Raw genomic sequence first — 17,746 nt, 5'->3', positions numbered from 1 at the left:
GCTGCTTTCTTTTCCTAGACTGCTCCGCTTGAAAGGAAAAGTTAATTTAAATGAATCATGCAAAGATGTTGACACAACTGAGTTTACTGCAAGCTGCTGGGGTTTCAAACTTTTCCCTAAAACCCTGAAATGCTGGTTAATTTAGTTGTCTCACCGACTGAACGACAAAGCAGTCTGGGCATCTCCAGCACCCTTTACAAAGACAGCAGCTCTGGCTCCAAACAAACAAGACTGGTCTTGGTCTTGATGCTTTGTGTGATCAGCTAACCAAGGCAGTTTTATTGGGTAAGAAAATGCATAGATCAGCAAATGAGGCTTGTTGTTTAATCTAAAGCATCCTTAAAGTAAACATCTACAATCTATAATCTAAAGCTTAAAGCCCTGACTTCTGGCTATGGGATACAGCAAGGAAAAACAATGAATACATTTAATAATTATATCATTATTCTTATGTCTAATAAATTACATTTGGACAGAGGAACAGTCACTTTTTAAATTGGTAATTAATGAAACTATGATTAGATTTAAAGGTATTCTTGAACGCTTCAAGCCTTTCATTTTATATTCTTTTTTGTTCAGAACAACACATAAGTTAGAGTTTTAAGTAAAAAAAAAATTAATGATTTCACTCCACAGTTACCTACCTTGGTACAAGTTCAATTATTGATCACAATATATATTACATAACTCAGTTCCCTAAAATAAAAATCTAGATCTTTAAGTAAACTTTACAATCAGCCTTTTCACTTTTTACGGCTCAGAAAGGCCTTGCCTTGCTTTGGCTGTTGGCCAAAGGCTGTTGGTATAAATGCCTCTGGTCCAAAGACTGCCTGGAGGAATGGTAATCTGTTTTCACGTTCAATTGGAAATTTTTTTTTTTTGGCACAATTTGGTAGTTAATAATGATGAGATAGATCAGAAAGTCCCTCCTATTATTCTCTGTATCTGTCTTGTGCAGTATGATAGCCAGTAGCCGTGTACGGCTACTGAACACCTGAGACGTGGCTGGTGCCTCCCAGGAACTGAATTTCTAAACGTAAACAGCCACCTGCAGCCCTTGGCAACTGTTTTGGGCAGCAGAGCTGGAAGCTCTGTGTCATCACAAGGGATCCACGCCTCAGAAATTCCTCAAAGGGCTCACTTTCCAACAGGTTGGCCGATGGTCTAAGATTTTTTTGATGCAGTCCCGTTTTATACCCAGAAATATCAAGATCTGTACACAGAAGTGGTTGTACTTTGAGTACATGCTGATTGAGAAAACATACAATACAAAAAGCTAGTAAATAATTTCGCGAGGACATTAAATAAGTTTGAACTTTATCCATGCCAACAGCACGGCCACGCTCCTGAGAGCAGGCAGCCTAGGTATGTGTAAGGTGTACCACTGGTTCCCTGTGTGGACGGGGCTTGCTGCCCGAATGGATGCAAGGAACCCAGGGAGTAGCTCTGCATTCACAGGCTGGAAAGCATTCTTCCAGAACTGAAAGATGAATACGTTAAAGAGCAACTGAAAGATCAAAATAGAAGTATGGGGACACCTCATAAGCAGTTAAGAAGCGCCAAAGGGTGGAGGCTCTCTTTTGGGGCATTTTGTGTGCACCCCGGCATGCGTGACGTCCCTTTTCATCATGGCCCTGTCATTTGGCCTCAGATCTTAAACTCCTACGACTCAGGGATCTTTCCTTCAGGAAAACAAAGTTTACTTTATCTTTGGCGCCCCTTTAAAACCCGGAAATTTTAAAACAAGAGCCTCTCGGTGGTGTGCATTACACGTGATGCGCAATGGTCAGGAGTCACGGAACAGTTTGCTCTAAACACTAACACCCTCATTTAGTCACAGATACAAAGGGGTCTCCTTCCCGATGTAGCCCCTCCCCGCCTCCCCCCACCCTGTGGCCACAGGCAGAGGCTGCGGAGTCTTGTGTCGTGGTTGCTGCCCTCCACCCCCGACTGGAACCTGCAAGGTGCGTGGGAACAACGGGCCTGCTACTGTAGCAGGAACCTCAGTCACCGCCCTGAGCCCTCTGGTTCTGCAGGTCTGGGGCATCCCGCTGCCTGGCATGGGGGGATGTTACATAATCATCTTGTCTATAATTAAATACGAACTCACAGCATGGATCTAGAGGAAAACATATTTTGTGATTCTAGGGTGGCTCTACTCCCAAAAGGTATGGATGACAGAAGGAGAAGCGTTCCTTTTACTGCTGAAGCAAATCCTGAGTTACTGAAACAAAGATTAAATGCTGAACAACCTATGTATTATGAGTTAGCTTCAAACAATATGCTTACTACTTCATACGCTCAAACATCGATGTATTCCATAATTCCAGCTCTTAAAATAAGAATTTCCAGTTATTGCTCTAGGTGGCATTAAAAGTGATTCCACGAGTACTAAACCCTGACATTCTAAGCAAATACGTTGTTCCTCAGAACGGCGGCACACATCGGGCAGCAGGCGGTAACTGCAAGGCGGGCACCGATACTGTGTTCTGCTCTATCACTGAACGAGTAATGATCTTTCACCAAGTAATGCATGACACATACTAGGTCATCCCAGGAGCGACGCGACTGCTGACCCCGGCATGGCTCTGCTGCTGCCGTTAGTTAATCCGAACAAAGTGTGGACCACTGGCTGAAAATACATAGTATTTTTTTCTGTTTGGGAGTGGGGAGCACTTGACCAAATCTAAGACTGTACATTAAGTTCCAGCTTCGCTTTTAAAAACAAAACCAAAGAGCAGCTCCCTTAAGCAAGGGCACAGAGGGACGGGCCCACGACCCGGCGCCTGCAGAAACAGGTGTTGCCGTCTTCCCGGTACACTGACGTTTACCTGGATGAGGCTGGCGGCTGGGTTCCTTCTTTTCTCAAAGTGCTTCTGGCGGTGCTGTTCTTGTACTTTTAATGCAAAACCTGAGCCAAGAATGCCCTGCAACAAAATACGGAAATAGCGCTGAAAACTTCTTTCCCCCAAACACCATTAAGTAATACAAGTATTTTAAAAAACCCTCTAAGAAGAGTCTGTGAAAAGGCGAACAGTAGGCAACCTGTCCCTAAACTCATTAAAACAAACACGATTTCCTCTACTGTAACACGTCGGCCAATGGCAAGCAGCTGGGCAGGAAGCAGAAGGACGTCTGCCCTTCCGGAAGTCACCAGGCCCCACGGTCTCCCATGGGGTAGGAGGAGTCACCACAATTCCAAATAAAAATCACCATTTAAAAAAATGTTTTTGCGTGGCCTTCTCTGTGGCATTTCTTTACGCCTAAGTCAGAGAGAGTGTTCCTATCCAGTGGCGGACAGAGGGGGATTAGAACTTGGGGCTGTTACTGTCTCGTGGATGTGGACATGGGAGCTTTCCTAGCACTTTGACGACACTACCTGATTTTATACTTTCCATTCACGAAACGGTGGGGGAGGGAGTGCTTAAGGTTAATCCTCAGCGATGCTATAATTCTACACCTACCAAAGGAAAGTAACAGTGGGGGAGGACAGCTGTCCAGATGAGACACACACTCAGTTTTGGAAACGTCGAAGGTTTGCCATTTTGCGTGTCTGTCCAGTAAAGACAAGAGCACAGGTCGATGCAAAGCACCTTCCTGTCTACCTGAGTCTTAACGGCACACTCTGAGCCTGGCTTGCCTTCCTGGCTCTGGCTCACCTGTCAGATCTGGGGGTTGGTAGATGAGCAGTCCCTTCTGGGTTTATGCTAGCTTTTGCTGGTTTGCTTCCTTCTGCTGTCTCCATCTGCCAAAATTCCGGCTCTCTGATATGGCTGGCCCCTCTTTTCAGTTTGCTTTGGTCTAAATTTGTGGAATCAAGATGCTTCGTCTCACCCTTGAGTTGAGGCTGGCTTTGGAGTTTGCTCAGTTCAGTCTCTGGGCTTTGTCTCTAAGCCTCCACTTTATTGGTGTGGGACGCGGAGCCCCTCTGCTTTCAAGTCTGGGATTTTAGTTGCTAGCTATAAATTATTAGCTTCTTATTAAACTTCAAGGAGTCTAACCCTTAGGCTACATACAGCCGGGCATTTTATAAGCTCTAAGTCAGTATTTGCCACAGGTAAGGACCGCCTATTTTCCTTTTCTTCACATGTTTGAAGTCACTCAAAGATAGTACAGGCTGCTCAAGGGGGTGATGGGTCTAGTCCTTGGGAGGTGTTAGGTCTCAGTGGATGAAAACTTGGCGAGGACATTTTGGGGCTCTAGGTAACCTTTAACCTTCCTTCTCATCCTGAGATTCCACAATTCTGAGTACCTCTGTGACAATGACCAGGTAATAAATAACACAATTCTGTTTAAAATGCAGTTACACGACGACAGTCTTGTTATTAGTGAGCAGTGACCGACTCCCCCATCGGTCAGGATGAGGGGCTGCGCCGTGAGATGAGGGATGGCGTCTGAGGTCTGTTCCATCTCACTCCCTTAGTGACTGTGCTGTGCAGCCTGAGGTCCTCACCTCATCCAGGCTGTGACTGAACATACCAAGCTCTACGAAAACCTGGTCTGTAGGATCTTATGTGTAGATTTAGACAACATCTCCCTCCATTCAGAGGTTATAAAAATGGCCTTCTGTTTGCAAATCCAAATCAACTCTTAGTTACATATAACTCCTAAATTTCTTGCTGCTCCTTAAGAGCATTAAGGAAAAGTTTAAGTATTTTCCTTTTAATGTCATTTTTCATGAAGTTTAAACATGCAAGAGACTATGAAACAGCAGAATTTATAGCATATATTTATATTATGTATATTATGTATTCATATTATATGCATAGATGTGTATAATCCACTCATAGGAAGCATAATTTAGATTTTGTAGGCATTGAATTAGCAGCAATAGTTACCATTTTTGAGCATTCATTATGTAAACGTGAAGTTCACAGTTAGATCCCTTTTGGAAAATGAAGACAGGCCAGGCCCTACATAGCACAAACTTAGCACCTGCCAAACATATTAAATGTGGTGAAAATCACGTTGGCAGTGCTTAGAAACATTCGCTAGTAGATGGCAAATGTCGGCTGCATGTCTCCTGAGCCAGACTGTCCATTACAGCAGTCACTGCACTAGCTCTGCTCGTCGTCTTCTTACGGCTGCTGTCCAAGCCTGCCCCACCTCCCTCCGTCCCCAGCTCAGAAACAGAAACACAAGGCTGGTAAAATAAAGCCTGTTATGTTACATATAAATATATCCTGTAAGTTATGTAAGTATATACATGTAAATATAACTTATGTGCTATTCCTTCCAGTATCCATACCGATAGATACAAAGTCTCAGAAATTGATTTTTGTCTTAATTCATTTCCTAAGATCAGATAACAAATTTTGAGGTTTTAAGTTTTAGAAGTGCTACATAAACACCAAATAAAAAGGAAACACGTATTGGTCAGTATTTAAAATATTTATCCCTTGTTTAATTATAGTTAAAATATGCTCCCTTCCAGATTTGAAGAGCCTATCTGTACCCCCCACTCCTGCACTTGGCAAACAGTCTAGACAGAAAGATCCTCTCAGCAGGAGGTAAGGGGCTTCCGCAGGTGGAGAAAGGCCTGCCCTGCAGGGCGAGGTTGGGCAGGGGTCTCAGGGAAGGGGACCCCTGGTGGAGTTGCTGGTCTGTGTGACTCTGTGATGTGTGCGAGAGTCCTTCTGCCTTGAGGAAAAGATGGGGAAAGGAGCTTCTCTTTCTTGGTCCTCTGTTTCCTGGGTAGAAGGACCTCAAACAGGGATGGGCCACAATCCACCTCTGACTTTTCTTAGCAAAATGCCAACGTGTTCTCCTAATTTCAATCCGACACCCCTGCCAGCCCGCGGGTGCACAAGACATAACGGCATTTCCAGCCACCTTGTTTTATTTAAAAGTGTGCGGGAGCCACTGAGTCTTTCATTCAAGTAAGAACTCAGTACCTAACGTGAGGCTGCAGTAAAAAGATCCATGGTGAAGTCTACTTTGCTTGGCACTGTTAGGGCGTGTTCTATGCAAGCAAGATGTTCAGATCTCCAACATGTATTAATTTAATTTGCATATAAAATTGTAATCACTTTATTGGGAAACCTTTACAAGAATGGCCACTTAGTCTCTGACCCTTAACCTAAGAGCCACACAGCTGAACCTCCTGTGATGGTCCATGGTCTCAGGATGGAGTCAGGGGGTCTCGCTGAGGTGGGCTGACCTTCAGGCCAAGTGGCCCAGGTCTTTTCACCTTTGAACACTTATGTCTGCTCACTTCTTACCCTTTTCTTTTCCCTCCCTTGCTGTTACCTCTTCCTGATCTAATGTGTGTTCTATCACCGTACTTCTACATTGCTGTCTATAATCCTCAGAGGTGTGAAAGCACAGACCTCACTTTACCAGACTTTTCTCTAAATTAAGCACAGGTTATGAACGAGCCTCGAGGCTGTCCTGGGAGGACGGCACATACACGGGTGCCCATGGGAACAGCCCAGAGCGGGGAACAGCGCAGAGGGGGCCTCCTTCCCTGCCTGTAGTTCTTCGAGGGATCACACAGGTTGTTATACGTGTGGCCTCAGGATAAGTATAAACACAACAGAGGCAGATCTTTTGTGCCATTATTTTGGGAAAAGAGCACAAGACTACGTTTTACTGTTTCTAAAGGTATTCTCCTGTAGGGAATCTGGTTATTGAGTTGGTCTCTGCCCACTGAATTGCTGGGCAGAGAACTGAATTCTGGTCTGAATTGCTGAGGTTGCCAGATTCAGCAGACTCTGGATAAGTGAGACGCTTTTTGGACTCTGCTTCATTTTGTCACAGCAGGAAACAAACACATCATGAAAATTTTCTTTGTGACAAGCACCTGACTTACGTCATTGGTCTTAACAGATTTTCTCTGGGTGTGATAATTTTTCCTACCTGATATTGATAAAGAAATGTACTCAGGGTTTCTCTTACAGGCTGACTTGTGTCCAAAATTCATAGGCTGTAGTCCTAATCACCAGGACCTCAGATGTAACCTTATTTGGAGAAAAGGTCTTTACGAAGGTAATCAAGTTACAGTGAGCTCATTAGAGTGGGCCCTAACCTAGTATGTCTGGTGTCCTTTTTATAAAATTAATTAATTAATTAATTTGTTTATTTTTGGCTGCGTTGGGTCTTCCTTGCTGCACGTGGGCTTTCTCTAGTTGCAGTGACGGGGGGCTACTCTTCCTCGCGGTGCGCAGGCTTCTCATTGCGGTGGCTTCTCTTGTTGCGGAGCACGGGCTCTAGGCTTCAGTGGTTGTGCACGTGGGCTCAGTAGTTGCGGCGCACGGGCTTAGCTGCCTCGCGGCATGTGGGATCTTCCCGGACCAGGGCTCGAACCTGTGTTCCCTGCACTGGCAGGCGGATTCTTAACTCCTGAGCCACCAGGGGAGCCCCCCTGGTGTCCTTTTAAGAGGAAACCTGGACACAGACATGGGCAGAGGGAAGACGATGTGAAGACACAGTGCTCAGACGGCCGTCTACGAGCCCTGGAAGAGGCCGGGCCACATCCTCCCTTGCAGCCCTCAGGAAGAACCGGCCCTGCCAGCTCCGTGATCCTGGACTTTCAGCCTCCAGAACTACGAGACAATAAAGTTCTGTTGTTTAAGTCAAGCCAACCAGTCCGTGATGCCTTGTTACAGCAGCCCTAGCAAACCAACACATTCACACGTGGGCAGCACATGACAAACCCGGATTCAAAGTGGGGTCTGATGCCCGTGCTCTCGCGTGGTCTCTTGGGACCCTTCTCTGACCTTGCATGGTCCGGGGTGCAACCAGCTGGTCAGTCTGGAGCTGAGCTCTGGCCACGGGAAGGACAAGGGGTCCCAGGCAGAGGCGGAGCCCCGGCAGCTACAGGCTGTGGTGCTGAAGGCCCCACCCCCTTGGCTCCTGGGAGGGCTGCCCTGGGGCCTCTGCAGCAGAGGCTGTGACGTGAGCCAGCCTGTGTCTGGGGCAAGACCGAGGCTGCTGTTCCCTAAGCGGGACGGCGGCCACGGCTCTCACAGTCCTGCTTGTTGGCTCCTCTCCAACAAGGGGAAGCCAAAAGCGAGCTCTTGGGGAGGGGGGCAAGTGGTAGTACTCTGACCAAGTGCCTTTGAAGACACAAGAGGATAAAACAATCAGAAAGGAAGGCTTCATCCAGTATGGAGAAAATACTCAGAAGCTTAAGAGAAGGGAAGTGTGTTCTTCATTCTGATAGGAAACTGGTTGTTAGCAAAAATCAATGATGACACAAGGAATAAATCATCTGACACATTAATAAAAACCCTTTAAATCTGTACGCTTTTCACTCAAGTGGACCTGAGAGGTAGCTACTCCACGTGGGCACATGCATCTCTTCAGGAGTGCACACCTTATGCACCTAATGGGAGCCATCAGTTTAAGAGGAGGATATCTTTAAATCTTTACACATACTTTCAATGTATTAGTAACCTGTTGACTGAGAGGTGGTGTTGCCTGAATTATCATTTGGTCCTAAAGCCTCAGCTGGTATAAGACTCTCGGGTTAAGCGACTCCGAGGGAAGACCGTATTTTGTAAATTATCCAACTAGATACATATAGAAAAGTCAACATTACATCAGAAAAATGGTATTAGTGAACGATAGAGCTGTGTTCTAGGGCATACCGTTTTGTGAAAGCTCGTGCTAATAAACCTCCAAGATCCAACTGAAAGTGCTTAAGTTTTGCAAAGATACTCACAGCAGGAAGTGCAAAGAAAGAAATGCCCAGGAGTGCAAAGCCCGCAGAGAGCAGCCTTCCCAGCCAGGTCAGGGGGGTTTTGTCTCCATAGCCGATTGTGGTCAGTGTTATCTAAAAACAAAATAAATAGGACGTGCAGCTTAAGTACTTGAGAGGAAAGTCAGGACCCATGAACAGGGGGCAAAGCAACCTTTCCACTGAATCATCATTCAACCAGTCTGGTTGGTGCATTTTATTACTGTGCTTTAATTTTCCATGACGCATAACAGAACTTCTCGTTGTTTAAGGAAGGGAATAGCCTACATACTTGTTCCTCCCTTATAACACAGTTTTCCATCTTTTCTAAGTGCATTCAAAGAAAGGCTATATTATATAGTAAGTGGATAACCATCAATGATACAGAAACAACAGCACTATGGATTTAGGACTGGATCAGTACACAAAACAATAGTTTATGTTAATTCAGGCTGTCCATTTATTTCTTTGGCGGGCATTTCCTGAAGGTCTGGTGTGTGCAAGGTATGTGTTTTGATTAGTAGTGGAACAAAAATGAGAGGTACATAGTTCCTGTCCTGAGATATTTATGGCATAAGAGGGGAGATATGTCCCACAAATCATTAAAACGCAAAATAGGGCAAGACAGGTATTATGATGAATGCACAAAATAATCTGCTGCTCAAATTCAAAGAAGAGATTATTACCAGCTTGGGGTGTTGAAGCAGCTTTGTTGGGAAGATGTCATCATACCCAGGCTTTGAAGGAGGGGTAATATTTTGAGAGGCAGAAATGATAGAGTGATCTAGGGAGGGGAAACAGGTGACCAGCTGCACAGCAGTGAAATAAACAGGGTGGGTTCTGGAACGTGTGTTCAGTTGGGCCGGAGCACGGTGGGTCTGAAGAGGAGGCTAACCAGCTACGCTGAAGCTGGACCAGGGAGTGTCTTTGAAAAATGACCCCTGAGTCGTGTCTCCCCGATGGTCAAGTGCTCCAGGGGCTGCCCATGTGCCTTAGAACAAAGCCCTGGCTCCGCTCCAGGACCGATGAGGTTCTGCCTGATCTGGTAGAATGATGGGGCAGCTGAATCGCAACAGCGGGAGTGGGGCAGTACAGGGTGGAGAGTAAAGAGATGAGCTGAGGAAGTTCAATAGAAGCGTGTCTGAGAGGAAGGGGAAGATGAAATCTACATGACTGGAAAGTTTCAGCTGGGAAGATGATTGCCCCATAAATAGAAATATGATAATGAGAAAGAGGAGGGTTTGGAGCAAAGAAGAAGAGTGGCTTTCAAATGAGAGTTTTTAAACTATCAGTATGACGCTGATCTAGAAATGTCTGAGCAACGAATTAAGAAGGAGAGCTTGAGTCTTGAGAGAGATTGAGGTTGGCATGAAATCTGGGTTTTGGAATAGGACGCCAAGTGACTCTTTAAGCTCTGTGAAGAAATGAGGTTGCAAAGGGTGCAAAGGGGGGGCCAAGGGCACCTCCTCAGGAGACACAGACATGTAAGGGATGGAGGGGAAAGGAAAGTCAGAGGAGAATACAGACTTTCAAAAGTAGGAGGACTGGGAATGGGTTATAGAAACAGAAACTCAATGAAGAGAGTTTCACAGAGGACCAGGTGAGCCCTGATGCCACAGGCTCAGGGAGAACAAGGAGAATGAGGACTGAGAAAAGATGTGGACACAGAGACAGGGGTCACTGGTGATTTCTAACAGCAGCGGTTTGGGGCAGGCTGTCCTCCCCGGGCTCTGAAGGAGGGCCAATAAGTTGAGAGGTAGAAACGGTGGAAGAAGAGGCGCTCTGTGATGGAGACCCTCCGGAAGCGCTCGACTCAGCTGGCCACTGCTCCCTAGACCCTCTCCTCTCTCCTCGCTTCTGTGCTTCTCCTTTTACATCTTTAGCGGCTCCTTTTATGTGGCTCCTCCTACCCCAGCCCACCTCCAAATACTGGATTCTTAAGCGTTGCTTCTGGGTCTTTTTCTCTTTTAAAAATTCAGTTCTATTCGAGACTTCCCTGGTGGCGCAGTGGTTGAGAATCCGCCTGCCGATGCAGGGGACACGGGTTCGAGCCCTGGTCCGGGAAGGTCCCACCTGCTGTGGAGCAACTAAGCCTGTGTGCCGCAACTACTGAGCCTGCGCTCTAGAGCCTGCGAGCCACAACTACTGAGCCCGCGAGCCACAACTACTGACCCCGTGTGCCACAACTACTGAAGCCTGTGTGCCGCGAGTACTGCAGCCCGTGCACCTACAGCCCATGCTCCGCAACGAGAAGCCACTGCAATGAGAAGCCTGCGCACCGCAATGAAGACCCAACGCAGCCAAAAATAAGTAAATGAAATAACTATATAAAAAAATTAAAATTCTATTCTTCTGTAACTTTCCTTTCCCTCTCTCCCCTCCTTTCTCTCTCTTCCCCAGCGACGTGAAACACTCTCATGGGTATAAATACCATTTTTATGCTGAACACACTGAGTTTCTACCTCCAGGCCAGACCACTCTTCTGAGCTCTGGATTCACACATCTGCAGCGGGTATTCTGTTGGGATGCTGCACAGTCATTTAAATTGAACATGTCTAGGGACTTCCCTGGTGGTCCAGCGGTTAAGACTCCACGCTTCTGCTGCAGGGGGCGCGGGTTGGATCCCTGGTCGGGGAACTAGGATCTCGCATGCTGCGTGGCCAAAAAAATAAATAAAGTAAAATAAAATAAAAGCAGGTGTTGTGAATTAAAGGATGTGAAACAAATAAAAAAATAAACTGAACATGTTTAAAACGGAAATTGTATCATCCTAAACAAGCCGCTCCCCCGATGACACCCCCTCCTGGTCGACAGCCCCACTGACCACCGTGCTGCTCAATCAGAAGCCTTGGGGCACTGCTGCCTCTCCCTCCCCACAGGTGTCTCTCTGAATACCTCAGCAGGTTCCGCTGCTTTGATCTCCCCAATCCCACTGCCTTCTCTCTGTCATCACGGCCACCACTGAAGACGGGGCTGCTAGAGCAGCCTCTTTTTTTTCTTAGACGATAATTATTCCAGTTTTATTAAGGAATGGTTGACATACATCACTGTTTAAGGTGTACGGCATGACGGTGTGATTGACACGTACTGTGAAATGACGACCACAGCAGGGTTGGTGAACATCCATTATCTCATAGAGATGCAGAGAAAGAAAAGAGTGATGAGAACTTTTAGGCTTTACTCTCTGAGCTTTCCTGTATATCACATGGGAATGTCAACTACAGTCACCATGTGGTACTAACATCCCTGGTACTAGTTTACCTTATAACTGGAAGTTGGTGCCTTTTGACCACCTTCCTCCACTCCCCGCCCCTCTCGTAACCACAAATACCATCTCTTTCCGTGGTTTTTTTTGGTAAGCTTCCACATATAAGTGAGATCACACAGTGTCTGTCTTTGTCTGCCTTGTTTCACTTAGCACTCAAGGTCCATGCACGTGGTCGCGGATGACAGGGTTTCCTCGTTTTCGTGGCTAAGTAGCACCGTCGTGTATACACCACACCTGCCTGCACACTCGTCACCGTGCACCCTGAGGCTGCCCCTGTCCTGGCTCATGTGCATCACGAGCCACCGTCTCTCAGTTGCTCTTTCTACTTTTGCTCTGGCCTCTCTCAGTTCCTTCTCTGCACACCTGCAAGGGCTGTTATTTTCTTCCTCCTATCTAAAAACCCTGCAATGCCTATTCACCAAATTCAGAATAAATTCTAAGCTCCTAGCTACGGACCTCGTGACCTGGTCTCTGCCCAAGTCTCCAAGGTCCCCCTGGTCCCCCCCTGCTCACTGCACTTTAACTACAGTGTCCTTTCAGCTCCTCCGATGGGCCAGGCTATCCTGCCTCAGGGCCTTTGCACACTCTGCTCCCTCAGCCCCCAGTCTTTCCGGGGCTCCTTCTCATCCTTCAGGTGTTATCCAAAACACTCTGTCCTCAGAGAGGCCTCCCCTGGCCACTGTCCACAGGCGGCCTCTGGTCTCTCTCTGTCCTCCTTGTTTCCTGTCAGCACGTATCATGAGGGGTAGTGTACTGCTGCTCTACTTTCCTCTGGGGAGGGGTCCTTATTTCCTCTACTAGAAGGAGGGACCGTGCCTTTCCTCTTTGTTGTCTCTCTAACATCCAGCATGATGTTTGCCTCCAGAGTAAGAGGAACTCAATAAATATTTAGTAAATAAATAAAGAATTCTTTCCAGAACATTGGCGACAGAGTGAGAAACATGGGGCCGGAACTCCTGGAAATCTCTGATGTGAGTGGGTGCTTTCTAGGATGTGCTTGTGCCTGTCTGCAGAGAGGCCGAGGCTGAGGAGGGGAGGGTGGCAGCTTTATGATGGGGGGGTACCCGAGGAGGAGGGACATAGGGTGAAGGACACGTTGGAGGGTTGGCCTTGGCCGTGTGAGAGGAAGGCAGGGCTGGAAAGCTCAGGCTAGTTCCCGTCAACAGTGAAGGACAAAGGAGGGTCACCTGTGCGGAGCAAAGGGCCTGGAACAGGAAAGGCCCAGGCTGTGAGGCTGTGAGAGGGAACTGGCAGTAGAACCCAGCAGCCAAGTGAATCAGATGCCACCAGCAGTATGGGTAGAGGATTCTCAAAGGAATTCCTTGAGATTGCAGAAACAGCATTCCTGGCTCCATTTTATTACAGGTTCCTAATTTTAAATACGTGGGAAAGATTTTAATCTATTATACCTGTTCTGCTTAATCTTAATTAAGATTAATCTTAATCTTAATTAAGATAGCTTAATCCTTTCCAGTAGTTTATGAATAATAATAAAGGGAAGGAGAAATGTCATGGTTTGGTCACAGCAATAACTTTGCACTTCTCCGTCTGCTTTCCATTCCGATCACACATCTGAGCTGTTCTCCTTGTGGCTCAGTGCTCAGAGTGGTTTTTTTTTTTTTTTTTTTTGCGGTACGTGGGCCTCTCACTGTTGTGGTCTCTCCCGTTGCGGAGCACAGGCTCCGGACGCGCAGGGTCAGCGGCCATGGCTCACAGGCCCAGCCGCTCCTCAGCATGTAGGATCTTCCTGGACCGGGGCATGAACCCGTGTCCCCTGCATCGGCAGGCGGACTCTCAACCACTGCGCCACCAGGGAAGCCCAGTCTTAATGTTTTTGAGGAACCTCTATACTGGTTTCCATAGTGGCTTCACCAATTTACCTTCCCACCAACAGTGCATGAAGGTTCCTAAGGGGGTCCTTTAAGGGAAGAAGATTCATGTTGACAGTTGTCAACAATCTCCTTCCCCCCTCCCCTCCCCTCCCCTTCCCCTTCCCCCCTCCCCTCCCCTTCCCCTTCCCCCCTCCCCTCCCCTTCCCCTTCCCTCCTCTTTGCTCTTTTTCTCGTCTTTCGAGTCTCTTTTCTTCCCTTCTCTTCTCTTTGGGCCACTTCCTGAGCATACGGTTTCAGATAGTGGGTAGTCACAGAATCTGCACAGTCAATTTTGAAATTTGGTCACCTTGAACTAGTACATCAGAAAGAGTTTTGATCTCCAAACATCAGAAACTCCTGTGTTGGTGGCATCATAAAATTTGGGTTCTGCTGTGGCAGGGAGCTCAGGGCATTAGCATTCCATACTGGTCTTCCAGGACTGTGGTCAAATATGTAGTAATAGTGGTGACTAACATCTGTCTAGTGCTTGATAAAGTACATCTACATGTCCTAATCTCACTTAATACACACAGCAACTTTGTGTTTGGGTACTATTCTTTTCTCAGTTTTACAGAGATATTAAATAATTGATTAATATCACACCTCCACTAACAATGGGGCTGGAACCCTGGTCTCCTGACTGTAATACATTTTTTTTTTTCAATACAGCACGTGCTCAGTGCTTATGGAGTAATACTGAGCAAAAGTGTCCAGAGTCGCATGTGCGGTGACAATTTTCAAGGAACAGACATCTTAGGAAAGAGTTCCCCACAGAGACTTATAACCAGTATGGCCCATAAATGCCCTTAAGGTAGGCGTGGCACTTGGAGGGGTTACTAACCACTCGGCTGTTTTGGGGGGTAATGGCTGGGGTATGTGTGTCTCAGTTTTCACTTGGTCGTTAATAATCTTGAATGGTTAGAAGTAAAGTAAGGCTTGGATACCATCAGGTAATGCATTGGTAAGAAACACAACTTTAATTAACTGTACCAGCAGATACAGTTAATTATCCGACTCAGATAAGTCAGAAAGCAACAGCTTATATGAAGTGGAAGAAAACATTTTGTCCTGGTGAACCTGATGGGAGGAGGGTTGATTCTCAGAAGGGTAACAGATGTTATCAGTGACAAGGGTATCTTAGCTCTTTCCACAAATGTGCACCATTTCCTATTCTTAGACTTTGCAGGGGGAGGAAACTCATGGCATATATTTGGGCTGTACAACCTGTTGAATGCAGAGCCTCCCATACTGATGCTTGGAGAAAGATTGTCTGGTTTTTAGCATGAATTCTGGGACTAACTCTGGCCGACATCAAATCCTCTACATGTCTGAAGGAATCATCTCAGGCACAGGTCTCAGGTGGAGGCTGTACTTTTCAGATGCTTTCTCAAGAGTAGATTTATACCATCTGCTGTTGTTTGCGTCTTTAAAAAAACCCGTAACACTGTCTTCGTCACAGGAATAGTGGTAAATAGGAAGAGGACAAACTGGCCTTCAAGAATAGGTCATTACCAGGAAAAATTACTTCAGGAGGATGGGATCTTAAGTTGTTTCAGCCAATCAAAAGGAAGAAAATAATAACAGGAAAGAAGGAGATCATAATAAAACATAACTGCGGGAAAACCTGTTTTTAAATTACTTCAGAATAAACCTAAAGCAACTGGAAAGGAGGATAATAATAATAGGAAATAACATTAAATGGAACTCCGCCCAGCAACCAGAAGGTCCTCTTGTCCCGGAGCCGCAGCTAGGGCCTCAGCCTCCCCTCTCCCCCGGCACGTCCACTGTCATCAACGCCTCTTCAGTTGCTCCTTCAGAAGCCAGAACATCTTTTCAGCGAAACCCCAGTTCCCACGCCCCTTCTGCGCTTAAGCTGTGGGTGTGCCAGGAAGGTACCGCTCTGTGTTCCTTGGCTGTAGTGGTTCTCCCACCTCACATCCACGGCAGCCGCATCTGTGGCTGGGTACCTGCCATGCGCTAGGACCAGCCTTTTGTATCGATTATCCCACTTACTCAGTGGGCCGAGTACTGTTGTTCGCTAGTATGGAATTGTTTTCAGGTATCAAAGTTCTCCGAGTTGTTACTGGCTCTAAGCAGTGCTGATGGCACTATGTGTCCCTCCTGCAGTTGGTTTGGGTACAGCCCTCAGCACCTTCTTAATGGAAGGGCTTTCGTATTTAATATTTAGAATTCACTGGGACACTGGATCCATAGCCTACAAATGGCATTTTAATGTCGATACTTCGGGCATTTTTTTTTTTTTTTAAGAAATTAGGATTTCCTTTTTTTTTTTGTTTTTTCACCAAAGCCTAGCATTAAGAAACACTCCAGTGCAGGATGCTTTCATTTCCCTAGGTATTCTGGATATTTCCTTAGTTAGCAAGGTGTCCATTACATGCAACATGGACAATTTTATCTTTATTTTTTTTAACATCTTTAGTGGAGTATAATTGTTTTGCACTGGTGTGCACTGGTGTGTTAGTTTCTGTTGTATAACAAAGTGAATCAGCTATATGTATACATAACATCCCCATATCTCTTCCCTCTTGCGTCTCCCTCCCTCCCATCCTCCCTATTCCATCCCTCCAGGCGGTCACAAAGCACCAAGCTGATCTCCCTGTGCGATGCACCTGCTTCCCACTAGCTATCTAGTTTACATTTGGTAGTGTATTTATGTCCATGCCACTCTCTCACTTCAAACATGGACAATTTTAACTAAAAAGTAACCAGACATAGATTTCATTAAGGTCTTCATTAACATATAATAAAAGGTACATTCAGTATTTTAAATTTGTTTTACTTCACACTGGAGACCTAGTATGTTCTTATAAGGAATAGAACTAATAAGTTCTCTTGTTTGCTTTTTGTGGCTTCAGACGATTTCATGAATGAATCAGTTAATATCAACAAACCCACTGTGGACCAACAAGGCCTTTTTTATTCCTAGAAGCTCAACACCTTAGAAAATTTTTATTCTTGTATTCAAGGCTAGACTTTTTTTTTTCTTTAAAGAGACATAATTAGGCCATTCAAAGATCCTGTTAAGTACAGGTTAAACTTCAGTCAAATAGCACTACTGGAATGAAATCAATGAATAGATGTTGCTTTTCCCTGAAACGAACAGAGATGAACCTTTGGAAACCTGCTCCATGGGTTGTTCCGGCAAAAGAAACAAGCTGGTGACTAAGTGAGAGGCACATTCAGAGCTTCCCACACACTGTTCAACACACAGCGCAGCGATTCTGATTAGTAGGAAGGAGAAAGGAAGACGGAAGGCCAGAAGGCCAGAGAGCTGCCAGGTGGACCCACCAACAGATGCACCTCAGAGAAGGGGCTTCTGAGTGTCCCATCACTCACGCACGTTAGAATTATCACAGAGGCGCAAAATCTAAACTTCCAATTCAAATCGCTGCTTTGAAGCCTGGGATAATCAGTTGTCTTCCCCCTGCTGGCTAGAAAAGCCTCCTGTTTGCTCAGTTTACACAGTTTATCCCACCGCGAGTCATAGATATTCATCTGTTCTCTACACATAAGAAGTGTTTTAAGAATGTCAGATGACTGCTCTCTTCTGGGTTTTCCACTTTCCTCCTTTCAAAGTGGCCATTATTGTTTGCGGGGTAGGGGAAGGAGTTGGAAACCAAATTGTTAAACCAACAGAATGCTTTGTTATCAGTGGCACAATCTTGGAGACATTTAACTCTGATAATTTAAGGAAAAAAAAATCTTAATCTTCAGATGAATATATTTTTGATTTTTATTCATATTACTGCTGCTATGCAACCCACAAACATACCAAGTTCTGCTTACTACAGGCCCTGCCGAGTTATCCACGTCCTTGACAAGAGATCTAGTTCTCGCTGAGGAGCTTCTGACAAATAGCGGAACAATGCAACAACTGGGAACTTAAAAATCTGTGCTCCACAAAGC

At 45.9% G+C, this 17,746-nt stretch overlaps 1 protein-coding gene across 1 annotated transcript in view; it reads right to left on the bottom strand.

Annotated features, from left to right (window-relative positions):
- KCNQ5 (potassium voltage-gated channel subfamily Q member 5) overlaps positions 1-17,746 on the bottom strand; it is a 576,674-nt gene that overhangs the window by 88,564 nt on the left and 470,364 nt on the right. The window contains exons 6-7 of the mRNA XM_022590395.3: positions 8,666-8,776; positions 2,832-2,927 (exon numbers count right to left, since the gene is read on the bottom strand). Of these exons, the coding sequence (XP_022446103.2) occupies positions 2,832-2,927; positions 8,666-8,776 (207 nt within the window). The remainder of the gene's footprint in view (positions 1-2,831; positions 2,928-8,665; positions 8,777-17,746) is intronic.

This window comes from Delphinapterus leucas, chromosome 12, assembly GCF_059928025.1.
Source record: "Delphinapterus leucas isolate spDelLeu-1000000601 "Yukka" chromosome 12, BTC_Dleu_Yukka2, whole genome shotgun sequence".
NCBI classification, from domain to species: domain Eukaryota; kingdom Metazoa; phylum Chordata; class Mammalia; order Artiodactyla; family Monodontidae; genus Delphinapterus; species Delphinapterus leucas.
The sequence above is the reverse complement of the archived record's forward strand: the minus strand, read 5'-3'. Positions and strand labels throughout refer to the sequence as shown.